General features: G+C 32.9%; 1 protein-coding gene across 2 annotated transcripts; it reads right to left on the reverse strand.

Moving 5' to 3' along the window:
• Positions 1-5,707: 5,707 nt before the first annotated feature.
• Positions 5,708-19,959, reverse strand: LOC116342375 (homeobox protein vnd-like). Of its 2 annotated transcripts, none has more exons than XM_031769955.1 (3): positions 19,773-19,959; positions 8,783-9,168; positions 5,708-6,877 (listed from the first exon to the last, which is right to left on the reverse strand). In XM_031769955.1, the coding sequence occupies exons 1-3, from the start codon at positions 19,856-19,858 to the stop codon at positions 6,174-6,176; spliced, it is 1,176 nt and encodes a 391-aa protein (XP_031625815.1). In that variant the 5' UTR covers positions 19,859-19,959; the 3' UTR covers positions 5,708-6,173. The 2 variants fall into 2 exon arrangements, with proteins under 2 accessions (XP_031625815.1, XP_031625814.1); XM_031769954.1 differs by lacking the exon at positions 19,773-19,959 and adding an exon at positions 11,336-12,203.
• Positions 19,960-21,452: the final 1,493 nt, after the last annotated feature.

The raw sequence follows: 21,452 nt of genomic DNA on the forward strand, positions 1-21,452 counted from the left end.
ACTTATCGATAGATACATACAATTCACAAATGCAAAAAAAGTTTCGAATACATTTTCCAAAAGAACTTTTATTATTGAATACATTCGTAAGTAGTTTTCTCGAGAAAACATTAAAAACTCATCGAAAAATATCTTCAGTTCTTTTTCGCATTTATGAAAGCAATCGAAGTTCAAGTAATATTTCTAGAAGCTTGTATGCAATCTGATTTTATTTCAGAAACAACGTCATTTCAGTCGAACACATAAATTGTGAAAAGTGACCAGAATTCGAGATTTTCGGAATAAATCTAATTGAAATTCAGCAAATTTGCATTTTCGAATAAAAAAAAACATCGCCTGCAGATAATGAATGAGCTTGTCGACCTTTTCGTGTGTGTGTTTGAAACTCTATAGATGTGCACGTATCATGTAGTTATTATCTTGATTGAAATTATTTGCATGTCATTGGCTATTTCATCATAGAACATTTCATTTTTAAAAAGGCATTGATTCAATCAAATGAACCAATGAAAACATGGGTATAATACAATAAAAAGAAGATGGTCCAAACGGTCACTTGAGTGGAAACTATAGATAATAAAGATATATTTTATCGACTTGCTCAGAATATATGTTCTGTATACAGAATTGATCACATTTATTGAATACCGAAAAAGGTCATAATTCATAAATTGATAAGATCATAAGAGATTCCCGCTACTTTCCATCATTTTGGTTTTCATGACGGCTTTTCATAATTTAATATAATAGCCGAATATGTATACCGAATATGTTCGGTTCTTTCATCGTTCACTCCAATTCAGTTGATACTTTGTATAAAAATTCTATCGAGCCAATATTTAATGTACTTTGAATTATGTTTTACTCCATTAAATTCCGGAAAAAGGTTTCCTTCAAGATCTATCCAAAATGGCAAACGAATACACTGCAATAACCAAAAAACTACAAAAAGATACAAATTGTAAATTCATTTTAAATTTAAATTTAATGTAGATGGCAATTTTCAATATTGTTAACAACAATCGAAAAATCGTTTGTATTGCTAATTCCGGTCGAAGTGAAATGTTGGTTCGTTGTTCATTGCGCAAAACATATAAATCGTTTTGCGTAATTTGTTTGTTTAGTGCTTTTCGGTTATCGTTGTCGTCAGTTGTTTGGGATGATTTGCCATAATGTAATTTCGCAAACCATAAACTTTTTTTGTTGCCTTCATGATTTACAATTTTGCGCATTCAGAAGGAAAAAAAAACAGACAACGACAATTTGCAAAAAAGGGGTTAATACTATACGCACTGGATAAGTTTTTCTATTGCTTACATTCTACAAAAGGATGAAAATCCGAACATTGTTGGCGGGATGTAGACCAAAGCATTCGTAATCGCAAGTGGATGCACAACATTTATTTTGCTCGAGCCATTTCACTTGATGACACATTCCATTCTTCTTTTGTAACACCGCCGATGCTGATCATTAATGTTCTCTTTTTTTCAAGACTGCTCACACACACACCCGAAAAAAATCAACCTCGAAAATAATGGAACAGATTGATTTCCGTTCTTATTCGGTTTCAATGAACGATGTCTGAATTATATGTCCACTGTTTTTTATATGGTTTTCACTGTTAAGTTTGGGTTTCTATATAAAATGCTAGCTTTGGCATGCAATAAAACTATTTAATCTTCATTTGGAAAATGTCTTTAAGTCCATTCGTCCTGTTCAAATTTAATATAACTGAGTGCTTGTACGAAACCTTTCCTTTTTAGTAAATGAAATGTCAAACACACATATGGACCACGTACTCAGATTCCACGCTTGCCAAATAAAAACAATTGCTAAAATTAAAACGAATACAATTTACAAGCAAGACGAAAGTTTTCTCATTTGCTTTTCGTCGGAAAATTTTTCAGTCGCCTTTGTTTTCATTCACCTGTAAAGTTTTAGTTTGGACAACTGTTTTCGACACGGACTTGACAGTAAAAGTTTTATTCCTTTCAAAAGAACACACATCCACCATATAAATACAAGTTAGTCCTGGGAATTTGGATGGGATGGTTTTTATGCACCAAAAACATTTTCACACGCTTAGTGTCTATATCACCGCGGTGCATAAATTAAAGCATAAACGCATGAAATACGATTCACCCACAATTGCTCCATTAACCCAAATTGGAATTTGATTTTTAAAAAGGCAAATAATGAAATCTGAATTTCAATCTGAATCAATTAGTTTGTTAAATGTAAAAAGCAAATGGAATGGTACATCATTAGCAATCGCCTAATTGAAATTGAGAAGTCACCGCTAAAAGCAAGCGAGCACATATTTGTTGGGGTTTGGTTGGTGGTCACGTGTCATACTCCTAACGGAAAACGCAAACAATAAACTCAATCCCTGTTGTACACTTTATTGGTGGTTTATTTACTACCGTCGGTAACCGTGTGAATAACGCTTCGACGCCTTCGGATTTTGCAAAATAAATTACCATTGGCTGGTGTTACGAAGTACAACCGTATAATCGATTCATGACAATGTGATTCATCCGTTGTTTCAATGCTGTACTTTACAAACTCAAAAGGCGATGTTATCGCGTCTATCTCTGTTGTTGATCAAACATTTATCGTAGATGTTTTGAATGTTGATTACATGCGAAAGTCATTTAAAATACACCACTTTCAATATAAATTGTTCTTTTCCTTGTTTGAGTATCTTTGGAATAAAAACAATCACGTCCGTAAATCGTTGGTACTAATATCAGGAGGATTTATTCCATTGAATCAAGATAGATAGCCAAGAAACTGTGCCCTCATTATACTGTTGGAGCCTTCACTTTGGCAGGAATGCGTTCGTACATAAATGGCTTAATTTTGTAACATCATCCATTCATTAACTCCGAGCTCTGTTTAAACAATGATTCTTCATTTTTACAGAAGTGGCGAACATAAATTCGCTATTCGATGGATAACGATTCAATACTGTTTTGACTATGAAAAAAAAAAATGATTTGACTATGCAAATCAAAAATGTATGGAAAAAAGGTGCGTTCGAATGATTTCAAGTGATAATATATCATCATTAGGCAACTCTGTTATTGAGCAAATATGAAGTCATATCCGGTGCTGTTTTATGCACGGCACCCAGTGATGATAATCAGATAGAATCCTGGGAATAAATCAACCACTGCAAAGTAAACATCATGACGGCGCACGTTCCATTTAATGGAAATTTCAGTCAATCAACCTCAGCAATCGACACGCAACAAACAAATTTAGTGTGAAAGTAAAAACTAATTTTCATGCAAATATATTTAAAATATGAAAATATTTTTCTGGCAACCGCACTAATCAATCGAAACATTTTCGAAGAAAAAAAAAATCCTTTCACCCTGTCGATACTCTTGATGACTATGCAATGCGGTCACTTTTGTACAATATACACTTCACCTGAATTTCATACAGTGTGTCTTCTTTCACACTCATTCTTGATTGCATTATGAACTTATTTCAAATTTTCCAAAGCCATTTTTTACATTCAATAAGTACCTATATATAAAAGTTATTGTTTTCTCAGTGTGACCAATTCTATTTGATTTTTGTAGAGGGATAATAAAGTACAACGACTGGACGCAATCCATTCAAAATTTACTGTTTCCGGTGAGTTTTTTTCTTGCTCTCTTTCGATGCATACGTTCACGTCGGAACAGAAGAATAATAAAAAAAAGATTTGACCAAAGAAATAAATGAACAGACGACAATCCCTTTCGTAGCACTAGAACAGGAATCATCTTGATTTTCCAAGCACACGAGAAACCAACAAACAAGCGAAAAGTCAAACAATAAAATACATAATAACAGCCGACAATACAAAACACAACAACAACAACGGGAATGCATGACACAAAAAAAAAAACTTTACTGAAGCACTACAAACACCAAGCAAAAAAAATAGAAACAGTCAAATTTTCGCTGGTTGTCTCTAACATCGACCAGACTCTATGTTATATGCATGTAATTTCATTACAACTCTAACAATTTGTGTGCACATTTTTCGTCTCTGCTTGTTGACTGCTCTTTTCATTTCCGATTCTGTTCATTGTACTGTGTACGTATTTTGATTTATACTCGTTCCATTGTTTGCAAAGCATTTCAAACACTCGTACCACATTTTTTGTCTCTTTTCTCCTTTTCTTTGGTCAATGACATGAATGAATGCTCACACACATACACACAACACAATAGACTTGTATCGATGTCCTTTTCAAATCAATGCCGAAATAGTTCACGAACATATCCGAAAAAAAAAAACTATTAGTAACTAGTTAACTAATTCGATGTTGAATGTGAAATATATCAAGAGAGTCATTCCAGACTGAATGGAATCGGAAATGCTTTGGAAATTAAAGAAAAATAAGAAGAAGAAGAATCGAATCTAAATAATAAAAAAATATTCGGCACCAATATGTCTTCCTACTACTTCGTTTCTCTGACTTCTATTCGGACTTTTGTTCTGCACGTAAGTATCGGTGCTTTGTGTGAAAACGTAAAAGGTCAGTCAATGAATGACTAAGACTATTGTCAGCACTAGAATGTTCATCCGAAGGGTAGTTGATGCAATCGTTTTTTTTTATCGTTGGCGGTGCGAAGTAGTTTTTCGTTTGATTTGTACTGTCCTTTTCATTTAACAAAAGAGAGTCAAGTTGAATCGCTTGTTATTTTGCCCTCTATTCTCATCGTGAATTCTTTCTATTCCTTTTTTTATTCATTCATCAATATCAATGTTATTTTCACAATCGAGTATTTATGTCACATTTATTTTCATTACGTGTATTTTACGCATCCGAAATTAAGATCCGGAGAAAATCTATAATCAGGATGTTCCAAAGAAAGGGCCTTATTGATGAAAAAAAGATTCACGCACTTCTCGAACTATTCAAACTGAGCATAGGTTTATGCTATGATGCTTGAAATTTCAGACTTTCGCACCGAAAGACGAAAATGAATTTGATGAAAATCCAGCAAATGTTGAATAACACAAACAGATATAGATGCTTCTTTATCGAATTTGGATGGTAGAATTTAACTGTTGTTAAAAAGTGTTTATTGAAAATAAAAGCCTTCCCTTGCTCAGCTATAACTTACATTTTATATAAAATCCATAGTCTTCGGGAATAGATGAAAATGATTTGGAAGGAAAGAAGGAAGTATTACTTTAAATCTTATTATAAATGAAGCGTATAAGTGTCTGAAATGAAAGTCACACGAAATTTCAATGATTCCGACAATTGAATTATATTTTAAAACTTTTATTCTGAATTGTACATTAATAAATATCAATTTGTAATATTTTTTCTTTCATGCATTATTTTTCATGAAATATTTTCTATGCTTTGTTTTTGAACTACTTTACCAACTAGACATAAGGAATTGTTTTTGATTAAGTGAAGACTATGTCATAATATATATTATACAAATTCTCTAACGATATTGGAAATTCAAAGAGTTTACATCGACCAAATGCAGAAATCTTTGAAAAACAAATATCAACGAATTTAATAGGAATTCATTTTAGGTACTTTATGATGATTATAAAGATGATTTCTTCCGAAATTTATATTACACCCGCAATAGAAAGATTTTGAATAGAAAAAAAAGAACTGACGCGCACTGAAACATTTCCCATGGGATGAGAGAGAAAAAACAAACAAACAAACAATTTGTACCTCACATATTTTATTTAAATTATAATTCTATTTAAATAAACAAATTGAAATTAAAAAGAAAATCGCCAATTGTTACGGATGTGATTTACTTGCAAATAAATCAATTGTTTTAAAATACATTTTAAATAATTGGACATTTGAATCAACACCAATGCCATCCATACAAAACTCTATCAAATAAAGTTGAATGAATGGTTTAAGGTATTGATCCAAAAAAATAATAATAATTAACTAATCTTAGCTTTGCTCTACGCTTCATAAACCAAACACTATATTCAATGTGGAAAACATTCTAATTATTTATTTTTGTTTCATATTTTTTTATGCATAAAATTATTATTGCTAGAATAGATTTACAATATACAATTTCCTTCATTTATTTACGTTTGTATTCACCACGATTTTACCTTTTACGCAAAGGTCATCTTAAATGAATGAAATTGGGATCTATCAAATGATTTACCACCATGCACGTTGATGAACGCTATGCAATAATGACGGATGTTGATATGGATTTGGTGGCAAAACCATGTGAGCATTATTGGCGACGGCCATAGCAAGGTCTTGTTTTGTACCATTCAAACATGGTTTACCATCTCGAACAAGTACGGGAACAGCAACACGGCGTGGCGACGACAGCGAGCCGGATTGATGATGTTGTGGATCGTAGACACCTTTCTCAGTTTGGGCACGTTTCGTTTTGTAACGGTGATTTTGAAACCAAATCTTCACTTGAGTCGGCGTTAAATGAATCTGACTTGCTAAATGCTCTCGTTCGGGAGCTGATAGATACCGTTGTTGACGGAAACGTCTTTCCAATTCAAAGGTTTGATGTTTTGAGAACAGAACACGACGCTTACGTTTCTTTTGCATTCCATTGCCCGTACCATTTCCATTTTGTTGGCCAGCATCACACATATCGTCACCGAGATCATCTTCGCCATCGATATCATCGATGTCATCCATATTTTCACTCTCATTTCGATCATGATCACTTTGTGATTGACGATCATACATAACGAGCGGTGAAACATCTTGTGAAATTGGCGGCAATTTATTAGTAGAATTAACCATATGTGATGATGTGTAATTTCCAATGGCTGTATATGATACCTCAGATGTAACTGGTGAAGTACTGTCTGGACTGGCTTGTTGTTGACTTGCTGCATATTTTTAACAAAAAAAAAATGAAAAAAATAAATAAATTACACAATTTTCAACAGAAATAATTCATTTCAAATATTTGTGAGCTCGAAAAAAAGACTCGAAAAACCACACACAAAGTATCATATATAGTGTAGTATAATGGTTTTAAGTGCATGATGCATCATGGGGTGTTTTCGGTTAAAGTCGGAAATAAATTGCACTATTCCCATTGTTTGCTATTTCGCTTTTCCGTTTTGTCGAAACACAATATTCAACTCATTGCCAAAAAGGTATTGTTTGTTCGATTTACAACGATAAAAAAAAGAAGAAAATGTGAAAATGTCATTCATTCAATAAACGTTTTGAAATATTATTGGCGAAACAAAGTGCAAGCCAGATGCACGCATCATGCAGGGATTTATTATCAAGAATAAAAGCAAACAAAAGTGCAATTGATTGAAATCACGCCTATGCCACACCTCTATAACAGTGATGCGGTCACAGCTTTGTCTGACGAATTTCACAAGAATTTGCCTTTTTCGAAGATGCACTCGATCTATCAGGCACATGCTATTACTCGATGTTTTTCATTTGTGTTATTGTTTGGGGAAATCAATCAAATTGCATAATAACTTAAGAAACTATGTGGCTGACCAAAAATGATTTACATATGCTTTTGAGCATTTTCACGAAGCGTTATTTGAAAAACAATTACAAAAGTGTCGATGACTGTTTTAGTTCAAGAGCTCCACTCATTTCATCATCTAGTATGTAAATCACACAACTACAAAGCAAAAAATACGAAATGAAAAGGGTTCTTAAATTTCAATAGATTTTTCTCCATTCAACATTTTACAGATAATTTTGTTGAAGCTTTAAATTTAATCCACAACAATTTGTCATTCGGTTACATGTACATTTCCATTTATATTGTGCGTTGCAGTTTCCAACATGCCAAACCCTCTTTGAAGCTGACTGCATTGTTGTAATATCACTCACTACCATTGTGGCATTCTCAATTGATGTCAGTTAGTTGTCGTTTTCGTGGTGGAAATTATCTCCCTCTAATTGAAGTTCACACTCTCATTGCAACGCGCCCATTTATAAAATACCAAATGAAAGACGGTTGTGCATGAATCATACGATAATCTCTACAGCGTAACGTTAAACTGGCTGCACAAAATTCAATTGTCGATCGTCGACTGTATGTTTGATAGCAAAACGGTATTCTCTGATTTGTTGTGTATGAATTACACCTATTAAAGTCATATTGAATGAAATGTTTTTCCGTTTCCCTCGAAACTGCCATGAATCCGAAACATCGAATTTGTAATCGGCAGATGTGCGTATAATTTTTATTGCATATGTATCTTCTTCAAATACTGAGCTCTTCACATACTTTATATGCGGAAAATTGAGTGAAAAAAAACGGAAATTCACTTTTGATGTTTGGTGTGTAAAATATTGAACATTTTCACACCGTATCATGCGTTTCGACGTTTTTACTTTTGTGATTTTATTGACCAAGATGTCGCAGTGAATTAACATTGAAGTGCTGCCGTTTCTATTGAAAATTTCTATGCGACCTGGGTCAAAGTTCATTACATTATATTTACTTTCGACTTTTGTACGAAGGCAGATGTAATATTTGCCACCAGAAATGATCAATTTATGTGGTTTTTCTGAACTGAATCATCTCCCACATCAATTAAATTGTCAATTCGAAACTATTTCGCAAAAAAAATTGAATTTTTAATGGGGAACTATGAAAAAAACTGGCAAAAATCGGAAAGTTTTTCCAGGAAAAAACATAAAATATCGTTTTGAATAATAGTTTAACTTGGAGAAAATATGAGCTAAATTTTCGCTTTAACGATTCATACGATTCATTTGAAGAAAACCCAAAATTTAAGTAAACTTACCGTATTGTTCGTGTTCTTTGAGCCATGATTTGGTGGCGGCCGATGGGAACATTGACTGATAGTGGTGGCCTAATTCGGAATAAATTGCACTGCTTAAGTTTGGTGTGAGTTGATATGGTGGTGGTGGCGGTACAAGTGGCACATGTCCAACCGATGATCCGGTTGACGCAATAGAGTCATTTAGATTTGTAATTGAATCTCCATCTCGGGATACCGGCGGGCTTGTTTGTGGTGGAAAGGATGTGTTTGTGCTATTGTTATTATGGCTAGTAGTGTTGTTATTGTTGTTTTGACTTGATTTGTTGTCCGAAGCATTGTTCAAATCCAAAATATCACAAATATGAAAACTACTTCGTTGTCCGGGTACTTTCATACTGTCCAATAATCTATAGAGAAAAATCAAATCAATCAATTACATTTTATTGAATTCAATGTAATTATTCGCAGATTATTTTCTAAACAATAAAAAAATAAAATCATTTTTACATGAACCTTTTACTCTTTGTTCAAAGTGAAAAAAAAAATAGTCTCACTGCACAACTTGTATTAAATCGACAACAGTCTGTGCGGGTATGTTTGTACTTGGAATGGTTTTCAACCACTTTAGTCAAAAATATGCAAAGAGAATTTCCAAAATCACAAAAACTCTATCGCACAAGTTGTTGCTGTTCCACAGAACAATCACACATTTTCAACATCTGGAAATACTTAAATATGACCGTTTATTTTTGTTTTATGTTTTTTCCTTCTTTCTACACCTTCACAGCACACACACCGACTTTCTAGTTGAAAAGTGTCCAATGTTCATCGAAACAGTTGTATTTGTTTCTTTCTCTACCTTACTCGATTGCATCAAATGTGCAACAATTCGGTACCGTCGCCAAGTTGTCTGGCAGACGAATTCACACGTTTACGGTGCAATGTGCAAAGAGATGCTCGGACTCATCTCGAACAAAAGCAATAAATTCTTTGTTGCCTTTATGCTCTGACTAAAAATAAACTACAATCATGCTGCATTCCATCTCTTTCATTCTTCCGTAGTCGGTCAGAGATGCTTAGCCGTCAAAAGAATTGTACAAACGTTTAGACGAAGTAGAACTGACAAAAGTTCGAGAAAAAGTCAAAATAAAATGGTTAGTTGAATGTACGAACAATGGCAATTCCTTACGAAAAGGACCATGTGAAAAAAGAGAAAAAAACGGAAATTCCCGAATAAATTAAGGCCAGAAGAAAAACGAACTTGAAAAGGTGTAATAGATTTGTGTGCGCAAATTATCCTTGTTATGGCTAATACTGATTTTGTTTGTGTTATTGTTATTGTCATTGTTCGTCATTGCCAATGCTTTTTGATTCTGATTCGTTGTTTTTATGGTTTTTTCTGAAGTATATATGCTTCAAACCATCTATGTGAAAATCCACATGAAAATTGAAACTTTGAACGATCCGATGCATCTGTTTTTGAACTATTGTTGATCGCGTGCATTTTGATTATTTATTTGTAAATATAATACTTTGGAAGAAAATCGGGGAACCCCGAGAAAAAAAACAATCGGATCATAAACTTAATTCTAATCCGAAATGATGATGACTTTCGAACTGATTGAAATAAATCAGCTATTCAAAACTACAAATTGAGATAATATCGTTTTCGATTTGAATACATTTGTGAATAAACCAAAAGACATTCAATGCTGGCATTGAAGAGATTTTGCAACTTTTCCTTTATTTTGGGATGCGTGTTAAGACGTGGACTGTATGGCTTTTACAAATTCATTTATACTCGAAAGTAATGCGTCAAATATTTATTGATCTGAATGAAAGAGAAGTCGTCTCTTTTTTTTTATCAAGGCATATAAAATCATTGTTATGCCATAAGTGCAGTTCTCCGAACACACAAAATGCCAACAAAACCATACAAAATTGTAGAATGATAAAGAAGCGAAGTTCAGAAAGCTAATTTATGCGGGAAATTCCCCAACGTTTGCAGGTTTCTTTTTTGTTCAAGGTAAAAAGACTAAAGGAAAAAATGTGTACCGAAGAATACTACTTCATTCTCTTCGGTGTATTGTTATTCTTGTAGTTATTATTTATATTCATAAGCAAAGTAAAAATGAAGAAGGAGTGACCATCAATTGTTTTAATGCTTCGATTGTAATGGAAATGATCTAATGGAGAGGATTTGGACAACAGAATTCAGTTGTAAAAGGAAACTTAAGAAACAGATTTTCAAGTGGATATAAATCGACCATAGTACAACTTAAGCACTTTCAAAACGGCTTAACAGCTACTTGTGGGAATTTTTCACTAAGATTTTTGCCACATATTTTTCATTCGATTCCATGTGTTTTCTATTTATATTTAAATCGCCATGCCTATACTTTGTTAATCGGTGCAATTTTTGCTTTGAACTATAATATTAATTTAAATAAATGATCAAATCGTATGATTTTTCTTTGGTCAGTGGTAGACTTCAATCGTGTTGTTTTTTACACTTTCTAAATAATATCAGAATTAATTTTTCTAACTATTAGCCAAATGGATATGTTTACGAACCCTGGTAGTGATCGCAAAGCGGCTGGGTATAACGCAGCTGGGAAAAGAGCTGGTCCCCATGGTGGTAATAAGATTGGTGACCATGTTAAAAATGGAGCCGATGGTGGCATTATGCCGTTAAAATGTGACGATACTGGAGGAATTGATCTTGGTTCTGATATCCGATCCTCAACCGACGTTCGTCGAGTTGGCGATGGGGACGGTGAACACCGTCGTTTTTTATTCTCAGTCGCCACGATTGCCAGTTTTAAAACTTTGATCTTAACTTGGATTGCACAATTGAATACACTTTTTGTACTCTATGACTGTTTCTATTTATTGGTCCGTTTCAATACGGTTACTTCTACTTCGATGTATATCAATTATTGATCACTATTGTATTTGACTTTTTGGCCAATCAATTGATATTTATTTTCGAAAAAAAGTCAATAAATTTTTCTTCACGTTTTAAAACTCGATAAAATCACATGAAAGCATTTCAATTTATTTTGATTCACAATTGCAACGATTCACTCTATTTTAATTACACGATAACGAACTATTCGAATGAATGTGACATATCAAAAGCATAAAATAATCGCTCTCGAAAATAAAAACACCCGCTCCAGACGATACTAAATTCTTGACTGTAGCACCTAAAGTAGTCAAACACTAAACATAAGTGGCACTCCGCACTCGATACGATTTTCGTATCGTTTTTTGTTGGTGCTGTTGAAAACTATACCAGATCCCTTATCCTTATGCTTGTTGTGTTAAAGTGTGTTATAAAAATACACAGAGAACGGCAAATGCCGTAAAGTTTTTCTATTGTTCGGCTTCAATACAAACATAAAAATCTGGCCAAATAGCAGTCGACAGAGGGTTGTAACAAAAATGTTGAACGCTTTGATTTGCAGTAGTGTGCGCGATCATCGTACTTGTATTGATGACACTCCAACCAATCAACTTTTCAAAAATAAATTTTTCCCTTCATCGTACACTTGGTCTCTTAGGCTGTGTGCATACTTTAGAAAACAGTATGATAAGCAACGACGGAGGAAAGTCAACAATGTGAAGAAAATGCCGAAAAGAATGTAAAATGAAGAATCCAACACGAATGGAGAGATACAAAAGAATGAGCATGAGACCAAAAGCAACGAACAAAAACAGAAAACAAAATCCTGATGGGTTGAGTCACTGCTCATAGACACACATACACAGACATCTTTGGAATTTATCGCACCGCCCCTCAAACAGGATTAACGCATATACATGTTTGTGGCGTTGAGTTAATATCCTTGATGTTGCACAGAACGATTGGACGACAGAGTGTTTGTGTTAGTGCATACATATGTTTTTTGATATGCGCACAACTCACTCGCCGTCTGTGCTAAGTGGCCTAGTAACATTAAGTAGCGCTTCTTGTTTTCAATGACACACGCATACACTCCAGCTTGTTTTTCATTTGGATTTCGTTTACTATTGCTTAATGTGAAACGTTGTTGATTTTCCTTAAGCATAAGAGTCGTATTTTCTCTGTAAGTGCTTTCCTGTTAAATTTTCAATTCAGTGAACTTATTTTTTGGGGATCAACAGTTGCCTTTTTACACATTTGAACAAATTTTGATTCCATATATTAAATATAAAGTGGACGAAAGGTAAAACAAAACATTTTACCTCATAAATAATTGGTCTGTTCGGTGGTATTTTACACTGGACGGTTGCCCGGAAATAAAATGGGGACAGTTGACTTTTGAGGCTCATGATTTTGATCAAAATTTGCCAGATGACAGCTCTGGACGTGTATAACAAGATATTGATTCACAAAAAATCGATTTTCCCACTGGTTTGTTTTAGATTTTAGTAGAATAATCTTACGTTTCACATCAAGCCCTACGTCCAAAAAATCGGCAGTGTATATACGTTATACATTCGCCAAAGGTACATTACAAAGGACTCTCAATTCTCTTTAAATTAAACGAAACGAATGAGAAAATGGATCAATATGGAAAAAGTAGGACTGAACTATCGCTTGAATAAATCTCGTGTGACGACAAAAAAGGATCGTCGTGAATACACAAATAACATTTATATTCGCTATGCATATACGAACAGCTTATCCGAGTAGTTTATAAACGAGAAAATTGAATGAAGGTTTCAATAATACTAATAATGCGACGTTGTAATACTTATATTCTTGTCGTTGTGTAACATTATTTTTACTACAATTGATGTTTGCTTTTTGTCCTGCTTTTAATATAACAAACTTCTATGCGTCCTTAATGTTATTTGTGATAAATACATGCGCTTTTCAGCTCTGGGTACTCTATCCATTCCAAATGTATAGCATATACTGCGACGATGATAATACCTACAACGAGGCAATGAATTACAATGAACAAATTCGATAGCGACAACGAAGGAAAACACACAGAAACGACTATCACGCAGAGAGATAACATAACACTGATTTCATTATGAAGCCTCGGCGCGCATATTCCAACGAGATGTGCTATGATAGCCATCGTCACCGTTACGTGTTATTATTGTTATTATTGTTATTATTGCTATTATGTACTTTTACTTTTAGATGCTTCGCACTTTTTTTTCATTATGCAACCGAAAAGGTTAATATAATTACCATTGCTATGCGGAGGGTAACATGTTATTGCAAGCCATCGCATAAAGACGATTACATGTTCGCATATTCTGCTTTCTTAAATAGCCATGATATTGATATGTTGGGATTTTTAATAAACAAGGACGAAACACTGCATTGGATTTTATGATTTACTTTACAAACTGCGAAACAAATGTTCGCACTTTATTAAGTTCGATGGTTTTGTATAAACACAAAAAGCCACATAACATCGTGATTTTCTTTATTCCGCAGAGAAAAAGAGTTAATTGCTAAGGTTCTAATCCGTAATAATGTTTACTTTTCCTATCTTTAATAAGACTCGATTATATTTTCGGTTTGCAGCACATTTTTTTTAAGTGAAAAAGGAATTCAGTATAGATTTCAACGAATAGAAAATTCGCGCCATTTTGCAAAATCGAATGAAGTACAATTTTCAAAAAGCATACAAATAGAACATCACGTTCCTTATTGTATGTCAATTTAAAAAAAATACAAACCTAGCGACAAACCATTTACTAACTTAAATATAAATACACTTTCGAGTTCATAAATCAAACAAAGTGAAGCAAACACCTGGATTAATAACGTGAAATTGCGTACATATTGTCGAACAAAACAGTTACTTTCAAATTCACAATCGATCACCATTATTGCCATTGGTTCAATGGCAAATAAAAGAAAATAAAATTAAAAAAAAATTCCGCTTTCCGTCACAAACAAGGGCGCATTCAATGTTCAAAGTCAATTGTTCCTCCCAATAAATCGTATGTACTGTGCGCACACATTCAATTTCGATTATTCGTCATTTATATGTCCTGTTGTGGGCAAAGAATGGAAAAAATGAACCGTTTAGTGTAGCCAATGGCACAATCAAAACGCTAATATGAGTTTACACATTGAACAATAAATTCGGTCCGTTCAATTAAATATCAATTTATTACCAGTGAGTGACACGCTACAATAAGAGTGAAATAAACTTTTCTTTAAAGTTTTTTACTGCTGCTATTTATTGAAGGGAAAAAAATTGAATTGAAAATAGTTGAAATTCTATGAATGTGAGGAATTGCCTTTGAAACGATTGTCCATATGGTGTTTGGTGTTTGTTATTATTGGTTTTGTACTACAGAAGCGTAATATTATCAATAAATTCTTCGTGTCATTCGGCAAATCTCAAATACCGATGAGCCGGAGAAACTGAATAGATCAAAAGCTGTGCAAGTCGCAATGATCTCATAGTTCCGTTTACATTTTATGTTTGGCTGCTATTGTTACATTCTTGTGCAATCATCAATGTCCGTATCGGGTGTTTCCGTTCCGGTTCTCATTTTTGTCTTTCCTCTGTACAAACAAAAGACACAACAAACGAGACAAGATGAATCTAGTAGTTTTTATGTTGATGGCTCAGTAGTACGTAAGTGATTTAACATGGGCATTGTAGTGTTAGCCTGTGTTCGAATTTCTATGTTGAACGTATTATCAAACAAAAAAAATGCATACTACAATTAGATGTTTTAAGCACAGCGACTGCGAATTGTAACAATGCCACTCCATTTTTCTTCTTTTTTGTTTATTGAAGGCGACAGTCTGTCTACTGTTTCATCACTATTTCTTGCAATTTCGGATGCAACCTCTTCTTCTGCTTTACCTGTCTTCTTCGCCATCTTTCATTCCACAGTAAAAGAATATAACATACATTTGACGGCCTAAGAAGAAAACAATAACATACAGAATATTCTGCAAAAAGACGAATACAAATTTATGTGAGCAAAAACCAAATATACAAACAGACAGCGCAAAAGTAAAACAGCCTACTTACATGTGTTTCTTATGTAAGTAGGCTGTTTTACCTTTGCGCTGTCTGTTTGTATATTTGGTTTTTGCTCACATAAATTTGTATTCGTCTTTTTGCAGAATATTCTGTATGTTATTGTTTTCTTCTTAGGCCGTCATTTGTATTCTATCGGTTTACTTCTCTAATGATTTTGTGAAACGTACACGGGCTAATGTGTTGTTAAGAAAAATCAAAAGAATTTAGAGAACAACTATTTTTTATACGTAATTTGTTATTATTTCTAGTTGAATGTATTTAAAAAAAATGGTATTCCACACATGGAACATGGATACGTGGTACATGTCATAAATAAATATTTTCAATTCCAATAAATATTGTTTGATATTCTTTGCAACTGAAAAGACATGGCGTATCTCTGTCATTTAATTGCTTATTTTTATTTTGTGAATCAGTAGCAATTGCTATCTTCCAATGACTTTTCAATAATAACGTTCGTATTTATCATTTCTTCGACATGAGAGAATCGTTATTATTATCAGGTAGTGTGCGCAAATTCTTATCATGATCCGATTTGTGTGGATTTTAAAACGAAGAGAACAATAGCCACGACAAAATCAATATATACCTGTTTGGAATTGAGTTCAGATTGTGTATCAAAGTGTCAACATTCATTTTATACCATTTCTGTGCATTGTTTCCATTTTGCGGCTATAGATTTTTTTTCTGTTGACTGTCAAGTCGATATGGCGGGTCAAAAAATGACGAAAAAAAATTGTATGTTGAATTTCTTGAAATCAACATTTTTTAAGATAACTTTTTTTTTAAATTCCTTCTACGTCCGAAGACGTTTCATTGCAATCGCTTAAATTTACAGCAATAAATTTTATTTGATTTTTCTCGTTAGTTTTTTTCCATGCGTGGAAAGTATACTTTTGGATTTAAACCTTTAGAAAATAAACTTGGTTCCGTATCCTGAGAGAAGAAGACTTTTTTCTACAAATTCTGATAGATTTTTTTCTGATACGATCATAAAAATACGGAAGACGATTAAACGGAAACGCATTAAAAGTGAATCCCAATTGGAATGTCATGAGTCGCGACGTCGTCAGCATGATTTTCATGTACCAACAGATTAAATTTTTTTCTGTAGCGCGTATTGTATGTGGTTATCTAATTGGACACGATCGAGGATGAAACCGAACCATTTATGACAATATTATTTGGCTTTCAATTTCTATTGTAGCCCTAGAAGCAATTAAAAGACCATAACCAACCATAAAAAATTGTTTAACACATTTAAGTAATACGATTTGCATGAGGAGTAATCCCCAGCGGAAGCACGAGAGAACATTGAATGAATGACCAAATATGATTTAATAAACAACTTTAATGTGCAATCATTGCCGTCATTATAAATGCACAATTCATAAATAAATTGAAAAATCATTTAATGAGTCTAAAATCCTTTCACATGCATTTGAGGCTGTTCAAAGCTGTGATAATATGGTCTTAATGCATATTTTCTTGTTGCTATGGATTTTCAGTGAGAACGGTAGCAGGCAAAAATTGTAGCGGAACAAAACCACAAAACAGACTATAGTATATTAACGAAAATATGATGTTTTTATTTGTTTGGTGGTGAGTAGGTGTGAGCCCAAGGTGTGCTTTGAAAGCCTAGGTCGGAATTCGTATTTCATTAGTTCCTTTCTCTCTCTCTCTCGCTCTGTTAAGTCTTGCATTTTTATTCGTCGGAAAAAATTTAAACGTATTAGTAAATGTATGTGTGCATTGACGGACAAAATTCCCGGATATAAGATTTGAATATTTTCCGAGTTTTATTTGTTCGTATGTTATTCTTCTAGATCACCGGAGAATATAGAGAAACTATTGTGTGATTATTATCGTGCGATTAGCACTAGCCATTCCATTCCCCAAATCTCTAATTTTGTCACCGAAACCGAAAAAAAAACAAATCTATACAAGATATTTAAGCTTATTTCGGATGTTTTGTATTTCTTTTGCCAATTAGGGATCAATAGTTGGTATTCTCCATTATTGTATGTGTCTCTGTTTTATTACAATTTTAGTCCCAATATAGTTGCGTGTGACTCAAATGTTAAAAAAAACCAAATAGCATTTGGGCTTCCGCATCAAAAGACAACATTATACAGTAAATTGGTTTGCGATTGTTTGCAATTTGTGCATCGAACAATTACAACGAATCGTCAAATAGAAAATATTTACACTTTTTTGGATTGAAAAACCAACATGGGAAATTGCTTACAATAGAAAAGTGTCAAAAAATACACTAATACGAAGAAGGCAAAAAAGTGATAATTTCATTCATACCAAAATTGAGTTTGAATGCCGACAATTCCTAATCTTATGTGTACGATACAAACACTGACAGGCAAAAAAAAATATTCAAGACAATTCGTTTAGATGCTAAAAGTTAGAACCACCGAAATACGCATTTGGGTTTAGACGATTGTTGTTAAACGATACAAAATTAATTTGAACATATTTTTGGTGCATTTTTCATGACATTTTCCGAACAATGTGCCGAGAATTGAATGCTCAAACAGACCTCATACTGTTAATAAATGTATTCGACACCCGCTACACAATGCAAACAAATAAGATAAACACACTGAATGAAATAAAATAAACATATTAATATCAATGAAAAGCAACCCAGCTTTGTTGCCGAGATTGGATGATTTGAGTGAGGCCTGGTGCGGGAGATTCATATTTGTTTATTTATTTGGGAATATTGAGCTGTGTTACATCTAATTATATTTGAATGAATGGCTTGTAAATAACAGTTTTATTGGCATTTGGGGTAGTTTTCGAAACGACTCACAGCATTTTAGTAGGAAATTTTGCCATTCAGTCGCAACAATTACAGCGTGCAACAATTGATATAGTTATTAACTGTTTTTTTTTTTAACACAAGTCGCAATGTTTCGCAAAACAAAAGTTTGAGGGTGGAAGTTGCTCACCTATGCCCAAAAGCAGACTTAAAATGAGTTTTTTTCAAAAAGAATAGATACGAAAAAAAAAACGAATAAAATCATGACCTGAAATAATATTCTAGTTCATTCATATAGTGATGAAAATATTTTCAAAACTATTTTAATAGAGTCTCTGATTTAATAGTTATGTTCAATTTAATCGCTTGGAATTATTCGGTCATTCATTTTGAAAAATTAATGTCTCATCCCAATCAAATGGAAATAGTTTTCAATTAAACTCTTTTCATTTGATTTTTTTATAATGAAAAAGGGTATTGAACTTGGATACAAACATGCATCAGAGAATGTAAAAAATGTGTCTCCTCCACAATGTCACATTTGAATAAACGATAACACCGCTTCCACGCGATTTTCAAGTATACCATGAAGAAGAGCTTGATATATTTTCACGAAAAACGAAACAATGCTATGCATTTTTAAATACAGACAAGCCTTGTTTAAATACAGTTTGGTTCCAAAAATCGTTAAAACGACCTTTTTCTATTCACTTTTTTTTCTGCTCATTCAAACACGAAAGGCATTTAATTTTGATTTATTTTCCTTCCGTGTTTTTTTTACATAAGTGTCGTTATGGAAATCGCATGGCACAAAGTGGTGCAAATTTGGCAACGCTTGTATAGAAAAAAAGAATTGAATTACTGTTATGGAAAGTGAAACGAATATATCACGCTTCAACTGTAAGGTTGTTATTTGTGAACAAGAGCCGTCTGTATCGGAAATAGTACCGTCGGCAAACCCCTTACATTCAAGCATTCACAATGTTCAAAAAAGATACTATTATTGCGCAAACCAAAAATCATATTTATATGCGATTAATTTACCTATTGATTGCTTACATAAATTCTAACATTTTTACCGACCTTATTATATTTCGCATTGATTCATTAACCACGCCTATTAACCATGTCATTTACAGCGAATATTTGTAGGTCGATAAAAATATTCAATGTTTTTTTCTTGTTTTTCTTTTAAATTTCTTGAAATACTTACTCATATTCGGTAGCTCCATAATCAGGTGGAATTAATTGCCACGAATCGTCATAAAACTCAAAACCATTTTGCGCATTCGACATCATAATTAATTTACTGTCTATTTGCTATACTTTTATTAGTATATTTTACAGAAAAATTATCATCGAAGCAGTAAAAAAAAATGTTAATCAGTCTCACAATTTCAAATACTATCAAAACTGCTTTAGTTTTAAACGAATGATGAATAAATTTTTGAAAAAAATTAAATTGATGGAAAAAGTAGAATGTGCAACTGAAAATGACCACTGACAGCACACTGTTTTCACCTGAAAATAATGTCTTATACACTGGTCCAAGACAATTGGAAATTCAACGGGTATAATCGATAATTGCCGTTATCGATTCGAAGAAAAAAAAACATCGGATGCGATTGTATTAGGTGATAATAAGTTCCAGATAAATTTCATTGTAATGTCGTGAATATGTTGTAGTAGTTGGTGATATGGTAGCGAATTGATTGATAAGAATTTTCTGTTGTTTGTGTTCTGAAAAATTGTGAATAAATAGACGAAATCAAGTCGCAATGTGATTTTGCTTTGACTTTTTGGTTGTTTTCTTTCCATTCACGGTGTATTTTAGTTGAGTTTTTAATTTTTCAAGCAATGAGTTATTCGAAAAAAAAGCACACATATCAAATGCGCACACCGTGTATAAACACGTATAGTTCTTATCAAATTACTTGCGCCAGCCCAGCGGTACAAAAATTGTACACATCAATTCAGATTCGTATGTGGTGTTTGATTATCATTCTCCATTGTCGCACCGTTATGCCGTTTGTTTGGTCAAAGTCTATGAAGAATACACAATTTTTGATCGTATTTTATATCATTTATTTTTCTTTTTGATGCAATTTCAATTGAAAACGAATTAATCGGTATTAAAATACAATGCATTACATTAACCTTAACATTATCGATATAATGGTGGTATCATCAATTATTATTCGAGCTGAAATTTATTTATTTTTATGCTGATTATTTACATAAAAAATTGTTTTAGTCAATTATCGTGATTTTTATGCTGATTATTTACATAAAAAATTGTTTTAGTCCACCACTGGTCAAGTAAAACGTTTTGCTTTTCTGACATGATTTGAAAATTGGTTATTATCATGAAGCAATAACATTGTATCCGTTAAAACAACCCATTTTTTAATCTTATCAGTTTTAAGTACAAATACTGTCTTATTTCTCACAGTTGCAAATCAATTGTGGCTCCTTTTTTATTTATGCATAAACTGTTTAGTGTAGACTCAGCCATTAAAAAATTAAACTTTCAGCCTTATAACATTTTATCTACTCTTGTACATTTTATATGCAATACAATTATTTGGTAAAAACAGTTTAACAAATTATTGAAATTATTAAAAAAAAAAATTTTGGATCAGAGCTACAAGTTACATTTACATAAAATGGGGCCGGCGGTACTGATTTACATACATTTCATATTGGAATATTTGTTCAATTGCATTGATTTGGTTCAATCAAGCAGTTCGATTTCTCTTGCACATCTAATTATTCGAGTTTTGAGTTCCATACATTGAAATGGTGATGAAGAAAACATTAAAAGTTGTAGCTTGAATGGAAATCGATATATCAGATTGATTTGACATATGTAATTGCATACACTAATATCTAA

Source organism: Contarinia nasturtii, unplaced genomic scaffold, assembly GCF_009176525.2.
Source record: "Contarinia nasturtii isolate CC-2019 unplaced genomic scaffold, AAFC_CNas_1.1 Cnas_scaffold_864, whole genome shotgun sequence".
Classification (NCBI taxonomy): domain Eukaryota; kingdom Metazoa; phylum Arthropoda; class Insecta; order Diptera; family Cecidomyiidae; genus Contarinia; species Contarinia nasturtii.